The sequence below is a fragment of the Rissa tridactyla genome, chromosome Z (assembly GCF_028500815.1).
Source record: "Rissa tridactyla isolate bRisTri1 chromosome Z, bRisTri1.patW.cur.20221130, whole genome shotgun sequence".
Classification (NCBI taxonomy): Eukaryota; Metazoa; Chordata; class Aves; order Charadriiformes; family Laridae; genus Rissa; species Rissa tridactyla.
This window is the reverse complement of record NC_071497.1, coordinates 20893189-20920730: the sequence shown is the minus strand read 5'-3', so window position 1 is coordinate 20920730 and position 27542 is coordinate 20893189. Positions and strand designations below refer to the sequence as shown.

At 40.1% G+C, this 27542-nt stretch overlaps 1 protein-coding gene across 2 annotated transcripts in view; it reads right to left on the bottom strand.

Moving 5' to 3' along the window:
- SNX2 (sorting nexin 2) overlaps positions 1–11114 on the bottom strand; it is a 35006-nt gene extending 23892 nt beyond the window's left edge. Inside the window, exons 1-2 of one of the 2 annotated variants that reach the window (XM_054185457.1) lie at positions 10985–11114; positions 2260–2377 (exon numbers count right to left, since the gene is read on the bottom strand). In XM_054185457.1, the coding sequence (XP_054041432.1) occupies positions 2260–2377; positions 10985–11092 (226 nt within the window). In that variant the 5' untranslated portion in view covers positions 11093–11114. The remainder of the gene's footprint in view (positions 1–2259; positions 2378–10984) is intronic. The other variant, XM_054185458.1, reaches the window with a different exon arrangement.
- Positions 11115–27542: the final 16428 nt, after the last annotated feature.

The window sequence follows — 27542 nt, the reverse complement described above, 5'->3', positions numbered from 1 at the left end:
TTTGTTCTCTCTCACCTCTTCTTCTATTAGGTTGCATTACTAGATGGAAAAATGAAAAACACTTATCAAGTCTACAATATCTAGAGAGGCATACCACCATATATTTTACAAATAAGTGTGCAAAACTAGAATTGTTTATGCCCCCAAAGCAAAGCCCCTCCTTTCAACAGCCACCCATAGGATTTCCTTCACCTAGATTACATAGTGTCTAATAATTCAATATGAAGGAACAACATAAGTTAGAAAGCTGTGGAACTTCATTCTCTTCCTCTCCGGTTAAGCATTCCTATAAGCTGTCCCAAGATAGTTTTATTTGGAATTTCAGCATGTTCAAGTAAAAAATCCAGTCACACTCACTTGTAAATTAAGTCCTGCTTTCATAGAAAGCCAGGCTTACACAATCATGCTGGAAGCGAGAAAATAGAAATCTCATGTTGCCTTCTTACACTGTTTCTATTCATTGCAAATCAGTATCAGAAAGTTAATCATATGGATTAACATCACTGTCAAGCAAAACAGTCCTAAGAAAGAAAAAAACAGTTTATACTTGTAAGTGCACAGCACTGGAACACAAATCACGCATCATTTTTGAGAACACCTATGCTGACAGTGATACAAGGACAGAAGTTCATCACTAGGGTACAACCGTATTACACCAAGTTCCTGCTTAGAACAGGATACTGTGAAAGATACTCTGTCTTAGGCTCCATAAATCACTCCTGTTTTTTTCCCCCTATTTGAGAGTTTGTACTAGTCTCATTCTGTATATAAATTGACCTTTCAAAGACCAGCCTTAGTTGTGTTAGACATGCAGTGTATTAGATGCTTTCAGTTCAGAGCTGCATGCATTTAAGAGAATGTATTCCGTAGAAAAACTCAAACTCATTAAATCAGTTCTGTGTGTTTTCCTCACAGCATTCATTTCAGTTGAAACAATCTGGCTGCTAACATTTGTTCATTCTGTCTGGTTCCCCTCAATATTTACTCCAGCCACCTTTTTTCTTAATATTATCCAAAGGAGAATTGGCTTTCCTAAAATATCCATTCCAGATGGCTCTATGGTTATAAAAAGCCAGCTTTATATACTGAAGCTAAATAACCACATTACTAGTACTAGAAAGCTTCATTGCTGGAGCACTGCTGGTCTTTATAAGTCATAAAACCAGGTAGCATAAATACAACAGAAGTAAGATTACCCATCTATTCTTTATACTTTTTCCTCTTGAAACACTGTCAGAGAGTTAGTAAACTAGTCAATACATTCTAAGTGTGTCATGAGAAAATATAAGTTCAAATATATGCAAATACAAATTTAGTAAGTTCAGACCAAGTGTAATGGGCATGTGTATGCATGTGTTTACAAAGAATAGCCCAGAACTAAAGGCTATAAAGTTTCTTTTTGAATTATTACATCAGAGAATCAATGAAGATGAGGTGGGGACTGTATTCAAAGCAGACTGACAACTCACTCACTCAATATGTAATAATAGGAAAAGTGTTAGTATTGAGAAGCAGCATTCAGAATCAACTTTTCACATACATAATACACTCCAAATATCATATCTCCTTTCTTGATTAGTTACTGCTCCTACACCTGTAATTGACAGCAACCATAACCCATGTTAGGATAGTCAAAAACCAACACCAAAGTAGTGACAGATTAACAGAAAATTAGAAATGTGTTTATTGACTGATTACTTATCAGAACTTTCACATATCTTTCTCCAAAACATGCAGTACTGTCAAGTATCAGACAGAATCATGCCCTAGTGAAACAACAGGACTGGTCCCATATGCCAGTTTGTTACCTTTTCATTATAACAAGAGTGTCTTAAGAAAAAGATAATCCCTCCAATTTGCATTACGATCTGAATTATCTTTCTTTATAATTGGAAAAAAAGACTGGGACAGCTTATGTATGGTTATTAAGAAGAAAACAAGGATGCAACTTCAGTAATGTTTTTACAAACAGATTAGAATATTGTTTATTACACAATGATAAGTACTGTTACTAAAGTCAGCAGAACATGTTACCAACCAGCTAACACAGCCACACTATGCACTGACAGTACACACTACTGAGAAACTTGTATTTAGTAAACAAACTTAACTAACATTACAAAGCACCACAAGAAAAAACCTGTACATCATTGTCAAACTACTTAAAAGGTTTTAACCCTCCTTCCCAGCAAAGCACCCTTCTTTCAGTCCAAGAGCGAAAGAATTTATGCAGACACATTAGAAGAAAAGAGCAATTACCGGCAAAGAGGTCTTCTCTGTCATCATCTAGCATTATTTCTGCCGGCTTTGGACCATTGGAATTTGTGCTGAGGTCTTCTGCAGGAAGACTTGCTGGCTCTGGAGATGAAGGACTTGACTGTTTATTAAAAAAAAAAGTTAAATAATTAGCACAGAACCAGTTGCCATGTGTCAGTATATAAGAATTATTGCAACAAACATTCTTTCATTGCAAAGAAACAAGGCAAGATGTACAAAAAGGAAACCCTGTCAGCTATTTCCATTTCCTACTCCTAGCATGGTAACAATAAACAAAGGATATGAGCTAGTCAACAGTTCTTTTCATTTGTCAGAGAGAAAAAAAAAGTTACCCATTTCCCCAGGTTTAATTAACATGAAACAAAAGTTGCTACTGAAATATCTAGAATAAGTTTATTAGTACTACCGAATGTAATTTGATTATTAAGTTCCTTTTGGAAAGGCTTGGATTTAAATTTGTATTTGTACATAGAAAAAAATTCATAAAGAAATCCCCAAGTGCTCTATACCAGTTTTTCAGAGACTAAAAGAATGCATTAATGCCATCCAAATAATTCAAGGATGCTTGCAGGCATAAGAAATTTTGATAGCTTTGCAACAGGTTACGTTTGGGGATTATTGCCACAGAGGGTCACATTGTACTGTACATGGAAGCTAGGCTTGCCATAGGTACAGTTCTTTTAGTTCACTGATGACTTTGAAAAAGAAATACTGTAAGACACCAAGGAAAATTAAAGCAATACCGAAGACGGGCTACCATATAAATACACACCTAACTGAAGATTAGTCCTTTAGTTAGAAAATCCTTGTTGAGTAAGTACCAACTATGTTTACTGCCATAGTACTAGAAAATTTGCAAGACTCGCTTCTCACAACTTCATCCAAGATAGCTAGCTAAGGAGTCTTCAACAGCATAGTTACTCATCGATGCATGCACTTTAAAAGGAACATCTGTAAATTATGTCCTTATTTGCTTCCTGTTTTTTGCATAGAGTAATTAAGTTCAGAATCAGAATTTGAAACAGGTAGTAAACATTTCAGGCTACACTTCAACATATGCCACAGGCTACAAAAGATTAAAGATGAAAAATACTGAAAAGTCTGTCTGGATTGTATTTTCACACTCATAAATGCAGCAGGGCAACAGTTCTAAGGGAGAGGCCCTCCCTTATAGCTTGCTCTCCAGGAACAGTGTACATCCTGACATGGAGCGTGGCACCGCTGCTTTACTGTAAGTGGCACAGAGCAAGATCCTGCCCCCCACATCTATCCAGATCTGAATCACCTGAAATTCTGGTACAGAGGAGCTAAGAAAGAAATGTTTTCCTCAATGTTTTCCATGCTGAAGACAGAAGGAAGATGAAAGCAAATATAAGAATATCAGAAAATTTATATTTCTCTAGATTATGGTTGCAACAAGGAACCACTCCATTCAGATGACAGAAGAGGTTATACCCCCTTCCCTTTGCCAAAGGCTGCCACTCTCTCAAAAGCCCATATGTAATGTGGGGAAACCAACAAACAAACCAAAATGATGAACAATGAAAGGAGCAGCCTCTCAAACTGCTTGTTTGATTTTGCTCCAAAGCCTGCAAAGAAAGCCAAAGCAGAAACACACGGGAACTGTACGTAGGTAGTAGAGTTCATAACCTTAAAAGGAACCAATCCACTAGTCACATGTACACTTCTCATCTCATACTAAACCAATGCCAAAATTACCGAATGGCAAGTAGAGGGCTCTGGGGTAATACAGGTGTATTTGTTCACTCTATGAAGCATGATACTTAAGTTGTATCACAAGACTTGCAACTAATTTAGACAAAATTAACTATGAAATTTAAGACAACCTCACCTCTTGACATGCGTCATTATTTGATAAATGATAGTATAGATTGTATGTGTCACATGTAATAGTCAACAGTTTTAAGTGATTTTGGAACTCAGAAGTAGCCTATTCTGGAAGAAACAGTCTGTCTCTCCAGGCAGTGCTACACAGAGCTGCGACTTCAAGATCTTGTACTTCAGCTAGAACAGCAAAGAATGGGAATGCTTGATTTCCCCATGAGGTTCAAGCAGTTTAAAGTTGTTATCAGCAAGTGCAATTCTTCAGAAAAACACAGATACTCATTCCAAACTAGTTTTGCTGCTAGTCAACTTTGAACAGCAACCCACTTAACATTTTGATAGATCTGAGGTTTAGGACATCGTGGGGACCCCACACTACCACAGATGCAGAATGGCATGTAGTTCACGCTTGTCAATTCACCTCCATGAAAAACAGCTGTAATACAGCCAGGCACAGGGAATAAAAGCCTTCCTGAACACTTGTTGCACACAGCAGAGGGCTTTCTGCTTTATCCCTTAATTGTGCCCTTGACCTCTTGACTAATGAATGGTGGAAAAGAGCTCTTGGAGAACTTCAAGCTATTCCCTTTGCCTATCTTTTCAATTTTTTCTGAGGTAGCTATTTTGGTTACTGATGGTTACTTTCAACTATACCTGTCTTCTAATCAAAAGAAGAAACCCTACTAGATACAAAATTAGCCTTGAACACTTAAACCTGATCAATGTATGGTATTATATAAAATCCCAAGTATTTACATGCCAAAGAAACAGTTAACCAGAGGCCAATACAAAGCTATTATCGCTTTGCAGAAAGGAATGGATTCCTCCACAGAATAGCTATAAATAAATGCCACCAAGTCCTAGTAGGATTATGGATTTCTTTCTGTTACTGAGCTGGGAAAGATCCTGTCCGTTGGCACTGTTAAAGAAAGACAAGAATTCTGTACCCTATACCAGGCTTCACAGCTGTAGTTAGTGTACCAGTTTCAGATGGTTTTCTCCAAATTTCATATACCCTGTTTTCCACAAACCACAACTGAAGAATATTTGCAAAAGCAGAGGACTCAAATAGACCTTAAGGGCATCTTAGAAAGCTCAAGAAGCAAACCTTATTCATGTAGCTTGTATAATTTGTATACAAGACACAAAGTCTAGAAGTGACTCTTACAGGAAGATTTCCAGTCAAACGGAAGTTCTGTCTGCGTATTATTTGTTTTATAAAGATATAATAAATGTATATTTGTCACAAATATCAAGTTCCATTTTTAAGAACAGTAGATATTAAAGCTTAGTTTTGTGGATAATTTACAAGTAAAAAGTCTTTCCTTTAAAATACCCTTTCAGCTGCATACTGGTTTTGGCTGGGATAATTTTCTTCATAATGGCTTGTAGAGCTACATGGTTTGGATTTGTGACCAAAACACTGTTGACAACACAGGGACATTTCAGTTATTGCTGAGCAGTGCTTACACAGCATGTAGGCCTTCCCTGTTTCTCACTGCCCTGACAGCGAGGAGGCTGGGGGTGCACAAGAAGCTGGGAGGAGACGCAGCTGGGACAGCTGACCCCAACTGACCAGAGGGATATCCCACACCAGGTAACGCTGTGTTCAGCAATAAAAGCTGGGGGAAGAAGGAGGATGGAGAGGATGTTTGGAGTTATGGCATTTGTCTTCCCAAGCAACCATTACACACAATGACGCCCTGCTTCCCCAGAAATGGCCAAACACCTGCCTGCCGATGGGAAGGAGTGAATGAATTCATTATATATTGCTTGCACACACAGCTTTTGCTTTACCTATTACATTGTCTTTATCATGATCCACAAGTTTTCTCACTTTTACCCTTTCAATTCTCTCTCGCATCCTGCTGGGGGAAGTGAATGAGTGGCTGTGCAGGGCTCAGCTGCCAGCTGGACTTAAACCACAACAAGCTGACAGCTGAATAAGGTATTTCCTGGCCTATTAATCTTTCAGTGAGTCTTTTGTATTTTTAAGCAGCTGTCATTCTCAGACAAGATAAATTAAGGATGGGGTTAAATATCTTCACAAACAGTTAGGACTTTATATGAAAAAGACAATATGTAGAAACTTATTAAAAATTATTCATGGCTTGAATACAACATCAGCTCATTTTAAAGCGTTTTTGCAACAAAGTTTAGTTTGTTATCTTCAAAATTTATCCTCAAAACAGACATAGTCCTCAAGGAACTATGAAAGCCCAGAAAGCCACAGCCTGAACGTATCAGAAACTAGAGTCAGTAATTCCTAATAATCTGATTATTTTACACAGTCAGTGGGTCAGAGTGCGCTATTCAGCCTCTCATAAAAAACAGACATGCACACACCAACAACTATTAACATATTAAGCTATTCCAGCTATACTCTACTACAGGTGCATGCTAAAAGACAGAACCCCAACTTTACTCTTTTATCTCTATGAAGTACAGCTAAAATGGTGATTAAAATGGCTGTCAGAGGAGCTAACAGTGCAATGAACCAACAAATGCAAGATGAGACAGCATAGCTGTTCACAAATTTTAAACTTGCTTGATGCCAGCGATTCACAAGATGTCACAAACTTGTCCATTTCCTGAAAAGTACATGCCTGGGAAATTTCTTGCTTTACAAGTTTCTGGTGAGAGGCCTATGGACCCATTCCAATTACAAGCTCAATTTACTCCGTTTATTGTGCATTACGTTTGGTGGCAATAACTACATATTTTATAGCTTTGACTTATGAAGAAACAAGAACAAGCTCTCACATTTTCTCTTGGCTGAAATTATAGCCCTAAATGTCTGGGCATCCTCCCTTCTCTTAATGGTAGATTCCTGCCCCAGACCCGTTCAACTACTCGTCTGAACTCCTCCTAGCCTCCTTCAGTCACAACACAGTAGGCTAACAAAAGCTGACCATCATACTATTCAAGTTGTTCAAGTTAACCTGGCTCATTGTCTGAAACAGGGTTACAGAAGCTCACAAATCACAGCATGGGCAGAGCGAACAGTCTCAACAGTAGGACAGTAATGTTTTCAGCAGACAGTAAGAGGACACAAGCAATCACACTAGAATGAAAGAATGAATGCCTGCATGCTTCCATTACAGACTGGATTTAACACCAAGGAACAAGACAAACATTTCCAGTAGAATTACACCAATAATCTTGGATATAGACTTAGTTTGCTGCAAAGGTATAGTACAGTATTGAAGGACTTAAATTTTCCTCTCAGATATTCCAATAAGGTCTTTACTGCATCCTCTATAATTGTCACTGTTAAATTCAATGGATATCATTAAAGACATCTGGACTTCTGTGCCTATCTAATGTTTTGCCTTGCTTGCAAAAACCAAATGCATATTGCAGATCTTTGACATAAACTGATAAACTGGCAATGAGATTATACACACACCCTGCCCCAAATGACAGTCATCAACAGATTAACACATCTACTGCTTACTCATTGTTTTCAGGTGCCTCCATGTATTCTTCCATTTCAAAAAAACTGCCAGGAATATAAATACCGATTGAAATGAGTATGTGGCATCTTAGCTACATGTTCACATAGCACCTGCTTTACAAAGGACAAAGATAGGCCATAGAGAAATGAGTGAGAAGTTTAAGGGAAATGAATGAAGAAGTTGTGCAACAGATAAACAAGGGAGGTGGCGGAGAAACAGACTAGGGCAAGGAGGAGGAGGAAATGATGACATGAGAATAACACTAAACATATAATTTTTCAGAAAATCTAACACTTTTATCTAACCTAATCTTTTTTCATGTATGTTGCCAAAAGTGACTTTCATACAGTTGTTTGCAGTCTCTCCCAGTAGTGGCAGAGGACACAGACCACAAATTTGTTAATGACAAACTTATAACAGGGGATGATTCTTATCATAATGAACAGTTAACTTCCAGAACTTCTTGTTGTGCATATCATGGACACCTCTTTTTTTTTTTTTTTAACAAAATAAAAAAACAAACACTTGACATTTTAGCAAGCAGGTAAGTCCATGGAAGATTATTAATATTGTAATGCTATCTAGGGCTCAGGAAGTCCTTAAGCTACAAAATTCTGGTAACTGAGAGAGCACTGCAGGTGACTACCAGCACATACATATAATCATCAGCAATACTCTTCACCCAGCATCCACTGTTAAGTATTGTTGTAAACACAATCTTGGCTTAGACCATTAGTCTGATTCAGTCTAGCTGTTCTCATTGATGAAAGAAATGCTGACAGCTGAAGGGAGACCACTCAGTCACCACGAATTTAATGGAGGCAGTACTACTCTTAGGCACCGTGGATATCCGATGAGGAAATGAGAACCCCACCAGCTCAGACAAACTGCTGCTCAGCCCCATGCCCACAGCTCACAGGTGCCTTACATCCACAGAGACATTAGCTTTTAATATGTGCACAAAGAAAGTTAAAACTCCAGCTTCTTTTTCTTCATATTAGATAATTCAACTTGAAATAAACAATATTCTCCATTTGATTATACAGATAAGACACTGAAGTCTTCCTCCACTTAAATAATAGATAAGCCTTCCTGTATTTAAATATTTCATATTTGCCATTCATATAATACATTGAATTCATATTTTGTCAGAAGAAACTTAGACAAGTTAGCATGTATTTTCTAAATGGAGATTTTGCTAACATGGAAGCTATTTGGAAAACCTATTAGAAATCTTACAGCTTCTCCACTGGACAACCAAATAATAGGTAAGAAAGGAACAGCACATCCTTTGCCAGCTGCAAAGAAAATGAAAGCAAGAAAAAAATGGCGGGAGAGGGCTGAAATTAATCACACAAAAGAGCAAATGGACAGCTCCAAGGTAAACCAGTTGTGATCCCCTTCAGAGTATCATAGCCTTCATATAAGTTGGCTTTGGACCTCACCATCCCCTGCCATGCCCTCTCCTCTGGCATCAGCAAACAAATACACAATCAACTACAAAAAGCACACCACCATTCTGTTAGCACCAGTGACACCATGTTGTCAGTACAGAACTCCCACTGACATTTAGAATCAGCTACTTCAGGATTAAAGCAACACTCAAGACAGAAATTTAATAAGGTCCACACCATGAGATAATCATTCTCTGGAATAAGGTGTCCTATACGCTTGAGTTAAACAATCTACGTTCAACCTAGTGAGAAGTTTAAAGTAAACTTTCATGATTTCTTCCTTCCAAATTTGCAGGAACATTGCAAGACTAGGGCTCTTCCCTAAATGCTGTAGCTGACTAACATGTCAAAAAAAATCTTTACTGACAAAGCTTTTCAAAGCTTCTCTCTAAGAGGCTTCCCCTTTCTGCTTAGCTACTTTCTTCTAAATAGACTGTCTACAAAACAAAGCAGCACAACAGAACTGTCATCCAAATCACCCAATAGAAAGTGCATTTTTTTGACAGTTTTTGCAGTTACGGGAGTTTTCAGTAACTATTTTTACTCATTAAGATAAGGACTTCTCATTGTAACTGTGATTTAGATGCTAAATCTATCTTGTCTCTTGCAGCTTTAATTCTAGACCATATCAGTACAGACAATATGTTATACTGCAGTCTTTCTTAAGGCACAGAACAAGACTCCAATAATACACGCTGTATCGCACAGAGGTCTGTTCATACTGTTCTTGTCAACTGCAGGTTCACATCATTTGCTATTCCTTCACAGCATTTTTCCACAGATCTTTTTGTACCAATGCACAGATTATGCATCTATAACAAGAAAAAAAAAATAAACTGACTTGAGAGAAAACAAGTGACTTTAAAATACATTTCAGAGCCTCTTTGTGTACTGGCCTTTTTTGTGAAGGACAGGCAACAGCCAGAGCAAAACAAAGAAACATGCACTGATCCTATCACTGTAAAGGTCAGGGACAGGAAACTCTTCAGAAAAAGAGGAACAGGAACAATTTTCTTTTTAAATGGGCAACTATGTATAGGAAGAACAAAGTTCTTCCAGAAGACACTAGCAAAACACACAGGTGAAACACGACCACAACAACTCAGCACGAAAACCACCCATTATAACGAATGAACATATATTTTTCAGAACGAGGACCTATTTACACGTTCAGTTGTGTTTGTTTGGGTTTGGGTTTTTTTTTGGTACTAGACTCCTGACATAGAAAGCAACCACGGTTTAAAGAGGTATTTATCCACTACTAGTTTTCTTCTCTTCCAGACCCAGATCCCTCCTGCCTTCGGTGGCCGGTGGCGGCCCGGGCTGCCCGGGGGCGAGTGGCCGGCGGGGCCCCGGCAGCCGCTCGGCGATAGGACCCGCAGCCTGGCGCTCCCAGGCTGAGAGAGGAGTTAAGTTTCTACAACTTTTTTGCAAACTGGAAGGGGGTGAAGCCTCGGAAAGAGGCCAAACAAAAATGGGATGTCATACATCCACCCAAAATCTAAGGGGGGGTGGAGGGGAGGCGCGGGGGGACAGGACCAGCGAAACTGGCGTCGTAGAGGAAAGGTGGAAATATTTATTACTCCGGCAGTACAGGAAGGGGGCAAGGCGAGAGAGGGAAGGCGGCGACCTAGCACGGCGGTACTTGGAAAAAGGAGGGTACGGTTCCTTTTGGCAGGAGAAGCCCTGAGGGGAACCACCGAGCCCCGGCGCGGCCGAGGCCACTCGCCTGCCCGCCGGGAAGCGCCGAGCAGCCGCCGCTCCCAGAACTGTGGCAGGCGGCGGGGCTGCAGCTGGGGCTGGGGCCTGGGCCCGTAAGGGCCGGCGGGGGGCCGACGGCCCCACTCAGGAGCGCGGCACCAGCGGCCTGGCGGGGAGGGGAGGGAGGGCCCGGCCGGGTGCCGGTCCGGCGGCGGTGCTCGGGGCCCGCGGGGACGGGCGGGCTCTCACCTCCAGGGTGGACACGGTGCTGGTGAAGAGGTCCTCGCCGTCCTCCAGCTCCTCGAAGTCGGCGGGCCGCGCCTCCCCCAGCGGCGGGGGCTCCCTCTCCGCCGCCATCTTCCCCGCCAGCCCCAGCGCCCCCCCCGGCCCGCCTCTCCTCCACCGAGCTCACGTGACGACCGCCCCGCCCCCCTCCCGCCACGTGACGGGAGGCGGCCGGCAAGCGGCGGGAGCGCGCGCGCGCCCGGGACCGGGACTGGGATCGGGATGGGGATCGGGGCCGCCACCGGCACCAGGGCCGGGATCGGGACCTGGAGCAGGAGCGGGATCGGGATGGGCATGGGGATCGGGGTCGGGAGTGTAATCGGGACCGGGATGGGGATCGGGACCGTGGCCGGTGCCGCGATGGGAGAAGCTCTTTTCCCTCCCCTCTTCTCACCCTGCCGTTCCCGGCTTCTCCCCTCTGAAGCATTTCCCGTTGTCAGCCTTGCGCGAGGAGTCCGGACGGCACGGCGACATGGAGACTTGTAGCATTGCAAGGGAGGAACTTCCAGAAGCTTTATTTTCCCTTTCATGCTGAGCCGGTGAATTAGAAACTGACTTTCTGGGAGGAAACTCCACTCAGGACACTGTTGAAGAGATCATAGAACGAGAGAATCATAGAACCATAGAATGGTTCGGGTTGGAAGGGACCTTAAAGATGATCTAGTTCCAATCCCCCTGCCCTGGGCAGGGACACCTCCCACTAGACCAGGCTGCTCAAAGCCCCATCCAGCCTGGCCTTGAACACCTCCAAGGAAGGGACATGCGCAACTTCCCTGTTCCAGTGCCTCACCACCCTCATAGTGAAAAATTTCTTCCTGGTATCTAATCTAAAATCTAAATCTCCCCTCCTTTAGTTTAAAACTGTTACTCCTCATCCTATTGCTACACTCCCTGATAAAGAGTCCCTCCCCATCTTTCCTTCAGACACTGGAAGGCCGCTATAAGGTCTCCCCGGAGCCTTCTCTTTTCCAGGCTGATCAACCCCAGCTCTCTCAGCCTGTCCTCATAGCAGAGGTGCTCCAGCCCTCTGATCATCTTCATGCTCCTCCACCGGACTCACTCCAACAGGTCTTCGTTAGGGAGTGAGGATTAAAAGTATTACGCCCCACTCTTGCAGAGCAGTCGTTTGGTGGAGTACAGTAATAGTCACAACTACTAAAGTAACACTTCTTGTGCAAGTAAAATATTTGCAGGCCCATTCCCTAAGTTACCATTTCCAAATTGCTTTTCTTCCCTCCCTCCATTTGTGAGCTAACCCACAAAGAAAAACATTTTGTGACTTAGGTCACAAATGATACAAATTCTTCCAAAATGTTAAGTTATAATACTCATTTTAAAAAAAAGATTAAGTCAGATGTCAACAGTGTCCATATAGTAAGCATTACCTAGGATACTTAACACTTGATTTGAGCTGTTACTGTTGTTTCTGCTATATTGAAAACAAGTTTTAAAAAGTATCTTGATTTTCCATATTGATAAAGAACAGGTTTCATCCATTCAGCATGCTCGTGCTTTGTGAGGACTTTGTTAATGTTTGCTGTGTTGAACTTAATTTCTAAACTGTGTCCAGTGGAGACAGCGCTCTTTGCGTAGGAAGAATGTGTCTGTTTCTACAGGCTATAAGCTCTTTGGGGCAAGGGTGGCACCTCTCTAGTGTTTGCAGAGTGCCTATTAAAGACTAAGTGGAAAGAATGCAGTCTTACATATTGTTTCGCTTCGGCCTCTTCCCAATCACAAAATAAGAAAGTGGTAAATATGTAAGCAGAAATATGTGTTATCTTGGAAACATATCAGGCATTATTTTATCTGTGCTGCTCAAGCTCAAGACAGCAGAAATTGTGGAGATCTCCCTCCTTGGAGATGAGTAGTGCTAAGTTAAAAGAGAATGTCCCTCACGCCTTCTGACATCTGAGGACGTTTTATGCCTCAGTGCTTTCAGTAAGACCTTGTAAATCTCCCAGTCAGGACACCTAAATTTGTGTTAAAGCTTGGGAACTCCAAGTTTCCTATTGTAAATAACAAAGAAGTTATCAAATAGAGGAGATTTATGAACAAAAATTCTAACGAGAGTGACAATATCTCTTCTTAGAAGAATAGAAGTAGATGGAAAAGGAACAACCAAGTTTTCCCATTTTCCTCAGGTCAGAAGAAGTTGTCACTACTCTAGTAAAAGATGTATTTTGAGACCAACAGAGCTACAATATCACTAGAAGCTGTAGTAACTCTTTTGTCATTTACGAAGTTGGGTAGCATTTTTAAGCTTCATGGGAATGCGAAATTTTCCAACTTATCCGTATTTCCCCTTTCTGTACAAAACAAGAATAGTAGTGATGCTTTGGTTGTTTGCAGTGACTATGACATGAAATATACTCTATTCATATTTTTGTTCTATTCCTAAACTCAGCCCATTGCTGTTCAGTATATCTCTAAATAACATTCAGATGTCTTTTTAAGATTTAAAAATGTAGAGTTAGAAGCTGAAAAACATCTATTCAAAAGGTACAAACATTTTCCAGCCAGAAAGTGCAGTTTTCTGGCATGTACATTTTTGTGGATGGCACTATCATTACATCCTTACTGCCTTTCCAAATTGTTGTGGTATTCCTGTTCTGCTATGCTGTTCCTGGAAGCTTTTCAAATAAATGGCATGTGCACGCTTTATCTAGAAATTATGATTCAAACACCTCAGTAATAAGATTGTGTCCTTTGACTTTATACATTAAGGTATCTCACCATAATTTTATTTGCTATGATTAGAAAGTTCATACGAGCTGTATTAAATTTTTTACATTTCTGGCAAGCATACTAATATAGCATAATATTTAGGTATTTAATAGTTTTCCACTAGATTGACTAGTTTTCTGACTTCATCAAGATTCACACCCGTGCCTTTAACATTCGTGTGGCTAGACTATAAATCAGCGCGCTCTGAAATACCTTGAAGTAGTCATCTATCACACCAATTGAGTATGCTACAGAAGCAGAATAAAATGAAGAACAAACAAGATGTCAGCTGTGGTATTACTTTTTTTTGTCACTCGTTAAGAAAGGTATGTAAGGAGTTTAGATTCTGTGATTCAAAGTAACATTGTATTTATAGGATGGAGATTTTTTTACTTACCTTTCCAATGCTTCTGAGATCTTTGGCCACAGAAATCTATTACAGATGTTTTTGTGGCAGAGGTGTCAAGGAGTAACACAAAGGTAACTACAGGACATGGATTTTTAACTAACTGAGATTTTAGTTTGAAAAACTGTGAATTAGTAAATCCATGTGGAAAAATAATCCAAAACAGAAAAAAACAATCACAGAAATAAATTGGAAAACCATTAATGCTGCACGAGATGATTGCAAAAAGCCAATCACATATGAGATCGTGATATGTTACTGCAAAAAAACCAAAACCTCAATTTAAAGCCAAGCCTCATCCCTGTCAGTGTAGGTATTAATCTGTGTGTCATTCAACAAATATGTAATAGCTGTCAACTCTACCTCGTGCTACTAAGTCAGAATTTAAGGCAGAGGAGAGGAAGCTACCCATGTGTCCTAATGGAAACTGCAGCCACCCCTTCCTTTGCAGCCAATAAACCCACCTCTGTAACGCTACGTGAGAAGGGTATTAAGATTGCCAAGTCAAGAACCTGAACAGTAGAAACATCAAGGCTAAATTTACATGTGGAACTTGTTTCAGCCCTTTGTGTATGCACTGTGTGCCTGCTTTAATTACCTGGTTACATGCTAATGTTTCTATAGGAGCCCTCTTTCCAAGGAGCATTGACCACAGTGTTAACAGACACTATTTTTCCTTATTGTTTCTTAACAGTTAGCACTGTACTGCATTTATTATATGCAGTTCTAGCCCTACTCTGAAGACAAAAAGATTCGCCTCCTCACAAGCTTTTCTTTGAGGCTTTTCACTACCAAATCTCCGCATTTCAGAGGCAGTGATGAATTTTATCTTCAGAGTATTCCTGTGGGAGTACGTTGCCTATTACACAGGCAGTGATCAGAGACTGGAAAATTGAAGTGTTTACTAATTTGGATGCCCAGCTTGAAACAGCTAGGATTTGGTTTTTTTCTGTAATGCCTAACATTTCAACAGTTTCCAAACCTAGGCAGCAAGTCTCACTGTCACAGTACTAGCCTTACCCACACCCATTTTTATGGGTGGGCTTTTATTTCTTCCCTTCTATCAGCCATTGTCAGGTCCCATGCTTTCTTGAATAGCCTTGAGAAAAATTGAGAATCCTCCAGAAATGGTCATTTCTAGTTTTAGCCCACCACCCAGCAGTCAATACATCTGCTGCACAAAACTTTCACCGTACCTCTCCTGCTTCTGCTCATGGCAGCTGTGGGCTCTGCAAGCCTTTGCCACCCAGCCTTTGCAGAGGAGAGATGGAAATCAAAAGCGTCTTGTGCATAAACATGCTTGGGAGCTGTTATGCAATAAAATACTTCCTTTTATCATGCAAAAGCAGGTTTCACTGAGGAGTATAATCTTGTTGATTTTAAATGGCTTTTAAAAGGAAAAATGCAAGTGTTAGGGTTGTGTCATTTCCCTAGTTCAGGCCACAGAGGTGCTGAATTGTCGAAATAGTTATAAGAAGTTGTTTGGGTATGGGCAATATACCATTTATTACTTTGCTTGGATACACTTCTGTTCATCTGTCCAGAAACAACTAAATTAGATGCAAAATAAAGATGAGAAAGTTCTAAGCAATATAAATCAAGATTTTGTAATCAAATATGTCAGATTTTTGTAACTTCTTACACGTCAGACTTCACTGACTCTATCTTAGTATTGTACTAATTTAACAGCCACTGCAATGTCATGTCATTTTAGCACTGAAATATCAATGAAACTGAAAGAAACTCAAGATGAATAAAAAGTTATATTGGAAGAGAGAGTGATAGTGACTTATACAAGGTCTAGGTCAGCCCCTGTGGTTTGAATTTGCAGGGAGCCACCGGTTATCTGCCCATTTGCTGGAAAATATTTGTCAAACCTTTTCTTAAGGTTTCCAGTGATGAAGACCCCAAAACCTCTGCAGTCAAGCTGCTTTTGGTGCTGTGCTCTCTAGCATCAGAAAAGATATTCCTCATGTGTAACCTAAAACTCCGTTGCTACCTGCCAGTTATACCTCCTCATAGGGAGTACGACTTTGTAGCAGCGTGTTGCTCTTGGGACGCATTCAGTTTGTGAACATATTCAGAACGGATACCGGCCTCATTTTGTATCTGTGAAGTGGTTTAGTCAGACTTTGGGGTAAAATCTCACATTCCCAGCTGAATTTTGTCTTTCTTTTTACCAACATTTACTCCAATCTGTTTTGACCGTGTTGAATTCTCTTGCTATGCTACAGCTGTTTGGTATTACTTGCAAATATGATATCCATTCTCCCGGTTCCATCACTGGAGAGAATATTAAATTGTATCAGGCCTATGGTAGACCACTGTCATCTTTCGTTCCATGCGTCCTTCCATAAAAATGGTAATCACTGAAAAATAGTCTTTGACTTTGTTTTCTAACCAGTTTTGTACCTACTCTATATTAGATCAATATATAATGTTTCACTAGCTTCCTTATGAAAACGTCATAAAAGAGAAATGTTCAGGAAATAGTAAAAGAATATTTCCTCAGTAAGAAATATTGTAAGAAAATGGCTAAGTGCAGTGAGGGAACAGCAACCACCAGAGTGCTTAGAATTAGTGTAGATGACTTTGGAGATTTGATTTTTCCCATTTATAAAATATTAAAAAAGGAATAACATGCTATTGTGTAGTGCCTACACTTGCATACAGCAGTAAAGCTCTGCGGTGAGTCAGCCTTCCTAAGAAAAATTACAAAACACTAATATTTACAAAATCTGTGCGGTTGACACATGTGCCCACTCATCCAGTCAGCCAAATGAACATTACACTTCAGATCATGATGACTGTTCTTCTGTGAAACATATGCCATCTTTCCAGCTGGGTATTTAATTTCTTATTTTACAAAAAATTTATTTGTTCTGTCACCTTTGTTTTATTCTTTGCTAGTGAGTGGTCAGTGTTTTCATTTATTAGACCAAAATAATTTTCATATATGTGAAAGAGACCGGTTCTTTTACCAGTCAGGTACTTCATTCACCTTTGGAGTAGTGACAGGTACTGCCCTCAATCAATTAATGGAATGGGAATTTCTGTTTCCCAGTTCATCTAATGTTGCAGTATACTAAAATATAAAGCTCTATATTAGCTGAGTATGCTTACCCTGTTACAACAGTAAGAGGATGTAGAAGAACAGTAATTTTTTCCATCTTCATAAGCACTAATGGGAGGTAAGAACTAAGCAAGAAACATTAGTTACTGTGATGCGCGTTTATCTGCTGTCAGGATTGTCCTCCACTGCTTATGCTTTATAAGAGACAAAATGCCTTCCAGCAAAGCTTTGTTTTTATTTTGGCATTACTGGTCTTAAATCTAAACCAGGCCATTGCAACTTGCTGAGACACATACAGCAACTTCTGAGACATCCTGATTTGCTTTGGGCTTCAGTCGCCTGTTCACTGACTGCTGTTCCCCAAAGCTCATAAGGAGTTGTGTCCCAATACAGGAGTCATGCTGAAACCAAACACAAGGATGTTTTTAGTAGGTGGTAAACCAGAGGCATGCCTTGCCAAGGTAGAAGCCATGCATCTAAAAAACCCCATAACGGTTGGAGGTAGGAAAATACTTGGAAGAAGCATCATATGCATTTGCCTGAAGCTACCCCTTCTTCAAGCATCTGCTTATGGCCACAGAGAGTAGCATAGTCTTAATCACACTAAAGAGAGCTAAGGGTTCCTAAATGATGAGTAATTATTTGTTCTACTACACCCCAGCAAAATTCTGGGGTCCTGTAACTACAAGCCCATGGTCCATGACTAAGTCAATTTAATAAATTTCTGTAAATATAAAGCTGTCTTGACCTGCTTTCCTACTGTCAGAGAATGTAAAGAAATCACGTAAGGTCTGCAGCTGGTCCCATATAAGGTATGAACATTTGCAACATTTTGTTAATGAATTTTAACTTGTTTATGAGGGATATATTGTTACAAGACTTTTGACAACAAATCAATAAAGTCAACATCCATTTTTTACTATTCTCTAACTTGCTGGGACTTCCAGTTAGAGGTAGAATCATAAGAAGCAGGCAGTCTGCTTAAAAAGGCGTATGCAATCTTAGCTGCTCTCTGAGTCATATTTGTAGCAATTCACTTCAGTGCATATTATTTGATTCTTCTTAGACATATGTGTCTATATTGATGTTTTTGGTTGTCTTCATTCTTTCATCCAAAACTGGATGATACAAGGGTACATAGGAAAACAGAATGGTGGAGGGAAAGCGGCTGGACCTTTGGCAGAGTGTCAGAGACAAGTAAATGCACAGTCTCTGTTGGTGCCATCCCTGTTTCGCACATCATGAGTTACCATTTGAAAATCCCTCTGGTCAGAGAAAAGGTTTCATGTAGCTATCATGTAGCTATTATGCAATTTTTCTTTAATGTATTCCAAGATTCTTCAACTGTGGACCATTTTGTTTTCCTCAGCCAGGAGACAGGGTCAGACGTGATTATCTTTTTCTGCAGCTAGTTTCTGGTACTGTGTTAGGAACTGCTCAGAAATGCCTCCTAACTCTTACCATCACTGCTTCACCAGGGGAGGATTTATCATTACCATTTATTTTTATCTAATTTCTCCAGGGAAAATTTAATCTAGTGAGAACATTAGGGTCAGAATCATAATGAAAATAGTTTAATGGGAAGAAAAACAACAATCCATTTCTAAGTGTCTGTTTTTAGAAGAAAAAGGAAAATCACCTGCTGAAAGCACGCACTTTGTTAAAAAAATCCTGTAACCAGAGCTGCATCGCAGTGTACATCTATCAGACAGCAGTACTACCTCCACCTCCATCTAGAGTAGAACTTACTAAGATGAGATAAGTTTTGTGTTATCACTTGGTGGGTGAAGAAAGTTTAGATTGTCTTTCTCTTTCAAATAGTTACAATTCTTGAGCTAACCTTAGTCTAGAAGATTTGAGGAGGGAGTAGGGGAGAATGTGAATGAAGAGGAAGCTTTTTGCATGTGTGGGGACCTTACTGAGAATCATGGCAAAAGCCTGAAGGTAGAGAAGATGGCAGCATAGAAGAAGATGGAAGCGACATGCAGCAAAAACAGGTGGAATCACTTTTCCAGTTCATCACCATAAACATAAACCTTGGGAGCACTGTGGTGTTCTGCCAAGTCTTGATCCTGTGGGAAGGAAGGTTGTTTTCCTGCTTGCTTGGCCCAAAGAAGCAGCTGAGATATTCATATACAGCAGCCAACTGCCATGCTGCGGGATCCCAGTGATGGGAGTGGGGGGGCTTGCCATATCCTAAGGTGGCTGAGAGTTTTCAGTTGTTACCATAGGAACAAAAGCAGGTTTTACTGATCATGGGATTTTTCTGAAAGAAGATCTGCATTCTTAAAACATTAAACTATAGTGCTGGCTAATTCATCCATTTATAAAGTGCGCATAAAAGGCAAAGGCAACATTGCAACTAGATCTTTGGGCTAGATAAGGAACAATATTTGTTGTTTATATTCCAGACACTGGAGACAAAGTCTTTATTTTGTGTGTTCTCATGACTTTGAAGCCATTGATAGGGAGTTGCCAAGAGGGTCTATGAAGAGCTTGTGGAGAGTCAGGGTTTTGGGTTCCAGCCGTTCCTCTGCTGCAATTACACATTGCAAGAGCAGATACACATTGCATCTGCTCTTCTACAGGTTTAAAAAAGTTTGCCCCTCTCAGATTGCTGCGTGTGGTTGATCTGAGGTAATTCACTTTGATTTTAAAGCAGAAAGTAAGAGAACAGAAATCTGCTCTCTGAGACCACTGTTGGAATTTTAAGAACGCGCATATCCAACATAAAGGTCCAAAACCCTTCACTTCAGTTCTCCCTTGGCATTTTCATATGCATTTTGGGTACAGTTTACCCCTCATAACTTTAGCTGGCTAAAAGGCAGGAATCTAGTCTTAACTATTCATCTCAATTTGTAAGTTACAGAAGGAAACAGAAGAAAAGATTATTTGTCTAGAGTCCTACCTGTCTTTAACTCTTACGCTAGGATGGATTGCCTGATGACTGCCTATTTCCATTGCCCAGAGAGGATGCTTACACAAATACATAGACAGGTACTTGACTTTGAGACAACTGCAGTTAGGTGAGAAAATCTCATTTAGCAAAGCATATGCATATATCCTAAATTGTAAACTCTTTAAGTTATTAAGCCTTAATCTTAAATGTGTCTTGTTGGCTGGTTATGGTATTTATCTTCATAAAAATTATAAAGTGGCTGTAGAATTAACCTGACTCAAAATACTATCAGTAATACTCAATCCAAAATTAGTCTGAGAAAAAATTACTTCCCTCTCTTCCAGACACACTGGCACATGTACTGCTGCTGCTTTAAAAAATTCCAGAGCCCTAAAATTAAAGAAAACAAAAAACACACTCGAACTTAAAAATATCTCTCAAAATGTTTGTATTTGCATGGATTAAGAGAGCTAGGCGCCAGAAAAAGTTGTTTTAAATGTCTCTAGTCGTTTTTTTCAGAGCATAATCTACAATCCACTGAGATTTTTTTCCCACTTTGTGAACATATAAGATAAGGGCATGTGAAAGCAATTTTTCATTGAAAATTGCACAGTGAATATGCATGAACCGGTATTTGCTTTGTTTCAAAGTTCCACAGCCCAAATGCAGCTGTAATTTGCATAATTTACAATTTTGCTGTAAACTGACTTGGGGCATCTGTCTACATTATAGCCAGACCAGGCAAAAGATAAGTAGGAAAAATGAAAAACTTCTAACATAATTGATTTCCACCAAATAGCACTGTCTCTGGTTGTTATAACAATTAGTTTATCAATTTAATGTTGATTATGGCTTTCCCAATAAGTAACAGGAAAGCTTGCAAATATGCACTGAACAGCACTACAAAAGAAGAGTCTGGCACTGCTGCCACTGGAGCTAATACAGTATCTAATACATATATTTATATATATGATACATATATTTGTTTTTCTTTAAGATATTTTCAGATATGTTAAGCCAAAATCTGGCTTTACACCATCGTCCTTCTTTGACAAATTTTATTTCACTATGCTCCAGCTAAGTTTATCCTGTAGAGGCGTAAGTTTGGTCTTGGAAAATCTATTTGCTTCAAATTTGTGCTTCAAGTCATAACAGATGCTAAACACAGAGTAAGAAAAAAAGATTAATCTCTCAAGAGCATCGAGAAAGCAATCAAAATATTGTCTAAACAAGCTAATAATCACATTTTCAAATTTTTTCCTAAGAAAACAGCTTTGAGAGCTCAGGGAAGTCCTTAGAGGAGCACGCAGCCATAAGATAGTGAGGAATCCAGTGATAAAGAGATGGGAGCTTCAGTAACAAACCATTGAGATTCACTTGCTGTCTTAGATGGGATTTTTTAAGTGCTTAACCTGTATAAACCAGAATTTTAGCTACAGAAGAGTGCATGCAGTTTTCTAATTTTATGTTTATCTAGTTTATGTTGTATCCTACAATATATTTTCTTTGCTTTGATTAACCTAGTGTTGTGTATGTCAAAAAACTGGAGATGCACCAAGCATCTCATTTCAATACTATAGGTTGCAAGTATGATTCTGCCAGTAAGTTAATTAGTGAAATCACTGAACCTGTTCAGGATGAACTTAGAATGAACTTAAGGTGATACTAATGAAATTCTGCATGAGCATTCCAGAATGGCACATGGTGGGATTGTCTTAACTTCACCTAAGCAGACCTCCTTAAAAAACCTAGCACTACCAAAAAGAGGGACTTTCTGTCTAAGGCATCTTTTCCCTTTCAGATAAAGACAGATTTTAAAGAGCTTTGTCTTACCTAATTTTAAGCATGATATTAAATTGTCTGTGACGTAAGCATCCCCATTTCTATGTTCCCTATTTAACCAGTACGAGATACAGAGAGCAATTCCAATTTACCCTAGATCACCCCCGCTTATCTCCCTTATCTCTTTCTATTGGCCATACAGGAAACCTATAGCAAATCTCACCTTGCTTTTGGCCCTTACCTTGGGCAACTCGGGTGGATGTCCTCTTTGACACAAACTATATTTTAGCTTTTGTAGCTTTGATCTTTTAGGCACAAAATACATAGATCCACACATAAAAAGCCACTTTAAAACAATACATAGAGAGTGGAAGGGTGGGGAGATAGGATATATACATATATATATATATTTACAAAATATATGTATATATATATCAGTGTATACAGATAATTTACATATATAGATATATAGTGTATATGTGGGCTGTATAAAGACTATATGTATACACTGTACTCTCTATATACTCTATAAAGAGTATATACTCTGTTTATATATACACTCTGTATCTGTCTATAGTCTCCCTATATCTAGACTATATATATCTCTCAATGTATAAATATCTATCTCTGTGTGTGTGTGTGTGTTTGTGTGTGTGTGTGTATATATATATATACACCAGAATACACCAAGCCAGAAGTTTGAGAAGCAAAATTTTAGTGTATAACAAAAAAACTTTGTTTGTCCTCGAGATCACTAAGTTCTTTTCCTGTGTCTGCTAATATACTGGCACATTAACATAAGGATAATGGACTGATATCTCAGTTCTTCCTTCTGGTTTGCAGTTCTACAGATTAAAAGGGAAGAAGGAAGGGCAGCCTCCCACTTCCTGCCTGATGCTAGGAATAGAGATCATAAATGGCTGACAAGCTGATTTATCCAGAGGAACAAACACGACCAGCCCACGGAATTAATTATTTCAAGATATTTGAGCTCTTTGAATTATTTGGAGTAATTTCCTCCAGCAAACATACCCACCTTCCTCTTTCATAGACCAATTCAGTTTCTGCAAAAGCTGTGGTGTTTCAAAGCCACGTTTTCCCAGCTGCTCACCTGGCTGTCCGCAGTGGCTGCCCGCTCACCGCAGCCGACCTGCCTGCAGTGCCTGTGGGAGTGATTGCGGTCGGAAGCCGTCAGGTGAACGGCCGAACCACTACGATCAACATGCTGGGAACCCTTTGGTTGTAACGTGCCGTTTGAGGTGTCGGCTGGGAGCAGCACCTGCTCTGTGAGGATGGGCTGCCTGGCTGTGCCCCAAAATCTCCCCAGTTCTCTCTGTGTCAGCAGTGGATGCGGCTGCACTCTGTTTTTTGTTGCCCTGTCCTATAGGAGGTTATTGCTGTGCTCATCCTCCAACCAGCCAGCTGAGATGGGCCGTCAGAAGTGATTTTGCCAGCCCAGGCAGGATCCAGCCGGGTTCGCAGTCTGAACAAGCCTGGCTGGTTTTGTCCCAGGTGGTCTGGAAACAACTCCCATGTACTTGGTGACAGAAACACAGGACTAAAAATATTAAATAGGTCTTGCGTGGCAAATAAGTAATGAATAGCACATGTGAGAAGTGGTGAAGAACATGATGGTTTGGAACAATAGCTAAGAATTAAGTTTCATGTTCAGAGAATATTTATTTTATTATAACCAATGATTGAACTATTACTCAGTTGCAGTACTTTTTGATCTATAAAAATTAAATAAATCTGGTTCAGTACAAAAATCTGAATGTAGACGTGGTAGTTGAAACCTTAAGAAAGACTTATACATTCATATGGTGTAGTGTCACCCATAGTTAAACTAAGTTAAATATTTATAAGGTTAATTAGTCTTCATGTTTTAAAATATAAATGATCTGCTTCTTGATGTTTGGAAGATTTACCCTACATTCATTTTATTATGTGGGAGGAGAATTTTTTTTGTGGTTGGGATAGGACCCTACTTCTGCCTTGTGGTGGTTCCTCTGTTCCTACATTTGGCTAAGTTTCGTCAGCACAGAAAGGCAGTTCATACAACACTGATTTGCACAGGCATGCAGTAAGACCTGCAACTGTCTGCATGCTTTTAGTGATCTAAAAATTTACCTTATATCCCCAAGATCATTCAGGTACCTGTTTCCTAATGAGATCAAAAGGGTTGGACACTTGCACACCTGTGTAGATTGAGCTTTAGTTATTCTTTGGCTTTTACCTAAACACTCCAGAGATTTCCTAAAAGTGCACACTGTCATGCTAGCAATAGGCACCTGCTGGGAAGGTGCCTGACTCCATCAAGGAAGAAATCCACTTGGGGCTCTCAGTGCAGTAGGAACCATGACCAGAGTAAGCAGCTGCCTCATCTGTCCTGTCTGGAGCTGAGGAGGTGTCCCATCCCCTTCCCAGGTGGCAGGGCTGGTTACATGGAGCAGAGAAGGATGGAGCACAGCCCTTGCAGTGACAGGACACTTGCCTGCCTCCACCAGAGAGAGTGCTGGTGCCTGCAGTGTGTGGTCCACAAACAGATTCAGGGCAGTCTGCATGGTTCTCACCATCACTGCTGTTGCTGACAATGCATTAACAGTTTTATTCATTTTGTGACCCTGGTATGTGCCCCAGCATTTGCCGTCATCAAGCTAGTCTATGTGCTAGGCTGACTTCTGTGTACCTATTTGTCAAGGAAGGTCTGAAAAAATTATGTTGGCATATTATTTTTGTGGAGCAGGCTGCACATGTAGAAGGGCTTGTCCCAGAGGCAACATTATCTGAAGAACTGGTGAAGACTGGGCGGACTGAGAGAAATGCAAAAATGCAAGCGCAGAGCTGGCACCAATGCTTTTGTGTAGGTGTTTAGGCAGCAGGGACCTGTGAAGACAGATGTTTGCAGTGATACAGGTTGCCAGGTCCAGGCACCAACTGGTCATGGAGAAAGACTGAGGAAGGCTAAGCATCTCTCAAAGAATTAGATCTGACCCCTGCTCATCACTCTCCCTTGTCCAAGCTCCAAGAAACAGTCTACCAGTGGTCCTTACATCCTTTCACTGGATATAGAGGAGTGGATGGGGACTGGGGGAGGGTGGCGTTTCTTGAGGCGCTGTGTATTCTCTCCCCTGTATTTGTGGTGTACTGAGAATACAGTTGGAGCATTCAGGAGGTACCTTGAAAGCTGTCAATGAAAACATAGGCATAAGCATGGCCAGCAGGTCAAGAGAGGTGATTCTCCCCCTCTACTCCACTCTTGTGAGACCCAACCCCAGCTGGAGTACTGTGTCCAGCTCTGGAGCCCTCAGCACAAGAAGGACAGGGACCTGTTGGAGTGGGTCCAGAGGAGGGCCACGAGGATGATCAGAGGGGTGGAACACGTCTCCTATTAGGACAGAATTGGGGTTGTTCAGCCTGAAGAAGAGAAGGCTCAGGGGAGACCATATAGCAGCCTTCCAGTACCTGAAGGGAGCCTACAGGAAAGATGGGGAGGGACTCTTTATCAGGGAGTGGAGCAATAGGACAAGAGGCAATGGTTTTAAACTAGGGCAGGGTAGGTTTAGATTAGACATTAGGAAGAAGTTCTTTACAATGAGGCTGGTGAGACATTGGAACAGATGTTCCAGTGAGGTGGTGGAAGCCCCATCCCTGGAGACATTCTGTATAAAGATATGGCCATTTGCTTAGTTTTTCCGTACGCCCTGAGACAGTGTGGGATTCAGGGTAGCATTAAAAGTATTTAATATATCTTCATCTTTCAGTGTCATCTAAGCAATTTATGCATACTGAGTCAAGATCAAGATTAGTGTAACCTGTTGGAATTTTACATGGGATAAATTCTTTTGTATTTTTTTTCAGGGGCTTATACATTTTTACTGAAGCCTTTTAAAACACAGAGGAAATGAAAGTCTTCTCTGAGGTTCTGATGGATGAAAAATTTAAACGCTGACATTGTACTGCTTATTAGATACAAGCATTAGAAAATTCAAATTAAATTAAATGAAAAACATTAGTGGATTTGTAATTATGACTTCAGTGTGACAGGAATGCATTGTGGGTTTTCTGGCTTAGAGAGTAAATGTTATTTAGAAGCCACTTCTCTTAAAAAATCATTAACATAAACCATCAGCCTTAGGAAATTCTCATACTGTTATTTAACCAGAAGTATAAAAAATGAAGCAAATTCTATTTTGAACTAGTGAGCTTTTTGTTCTCTTATAAGACCCCTAAGCTATTGCCAAGAATATATTTCTCTTTGCTAAGTCAGTATGCTGACATGGAACCTATTATTTCAGATGAGCATGTTACTTCTGGAAAAATTCATTGGTCTCAGTCAAAGGATTTTGTGTTTTTTCTTCATCAAAGAAAAGCAGTGCATTGGATTTCATTTTCCCCAGACATTTCTGTCAAAGCTGGAATAAACAGCAAGTTACTTTATGAAGTCAGTAAATGAAGAGTCTTCCTTTTCTAACACAGGTGTTTAAGCTACACTGGGAAACACAGTTTATACCCAGAACATACTTCAAGGTTGCCACTGATGTCCTCATATTCCATTTTCTCAGGCTTTCTTTCAGAATTCATGGTCTGAAATAGTCCTTTTCCTGTGAGATCACAGGGTATTTTGTGTTACATTTGAAGCTAGGTAGACTCCCTCTGGCGGCTAACTTCAGACCTCCATTGTCCAGGAATTACCATTTCTCTAGTTAGGTAGCTACATTGGTAGAGAACTATGCGCATCAAAACATACTGAGAAAGCAGTGTGACTGGAACTTCTCTTCATGCATCTTTACAAAGTGGATAACAAATTCAGTCACAAAAGTCAGAGAGATGTACACCAGAAAAGCATCATAAAACCTGTGCACCAGTTAGCCGAATGAAAGATGCATCAGACATTGTCCATCCAAGCAGATGAGGAATATACGAACGAAGAAAGAAGTAACAAATGGCTTGCAATATTGAAAAATGCTAATCTACTGAATCAAAGCCATAGCACATTACTGACTGGAAACTTAAAGTAGTTTGTTGTCTTTAGAAAAAACATTTCGCTTGATAGCTTTGAGTAATTACTGTAATAGGCATTTTCAAAGACACACCTGCTTCCCAGAGAAGCTATCTGAAACTGATGGGAAGTAGCAGCTAGTTGCTGTCTCATCCATCTACCACAACAGAGAGTCAAGAAGCCATATCAGAAAGGAATAGTCAATGCTTCACAGCCAAAATGTAAAGATGTCGTAAGCTGATGCCACTGGTATCTATTCTGGGTCAGTCCTTCAATTGTGGTTTTGTTGATGAAAAAGATTCAGACTTAATGAATGTGTAGATGCACTATCAATAAGTGAGAGGAGCTGAAAGAGGATTAAATTCTGAAATTAAAGAACTTGAGAATTGCCTATTAGAATTTAAAAAATAAATATCACATTCAGGAAGCTAATATGAAATGCACGAATACAAAACAAGGACTGATTTTTGAGGAAACAAAACTGCGTCAGGAAATTGAGAGTGTAGAGCACACCACAAGTTGATCCTGAGGACATCACCTGCAAAGGCAGTTTTCATTCTGGGAATATTAACAGGAGCACTTTATATAAGGCATGAGGCATTTTATATAAGGCATACTCAACTCCATGCTCAGGCC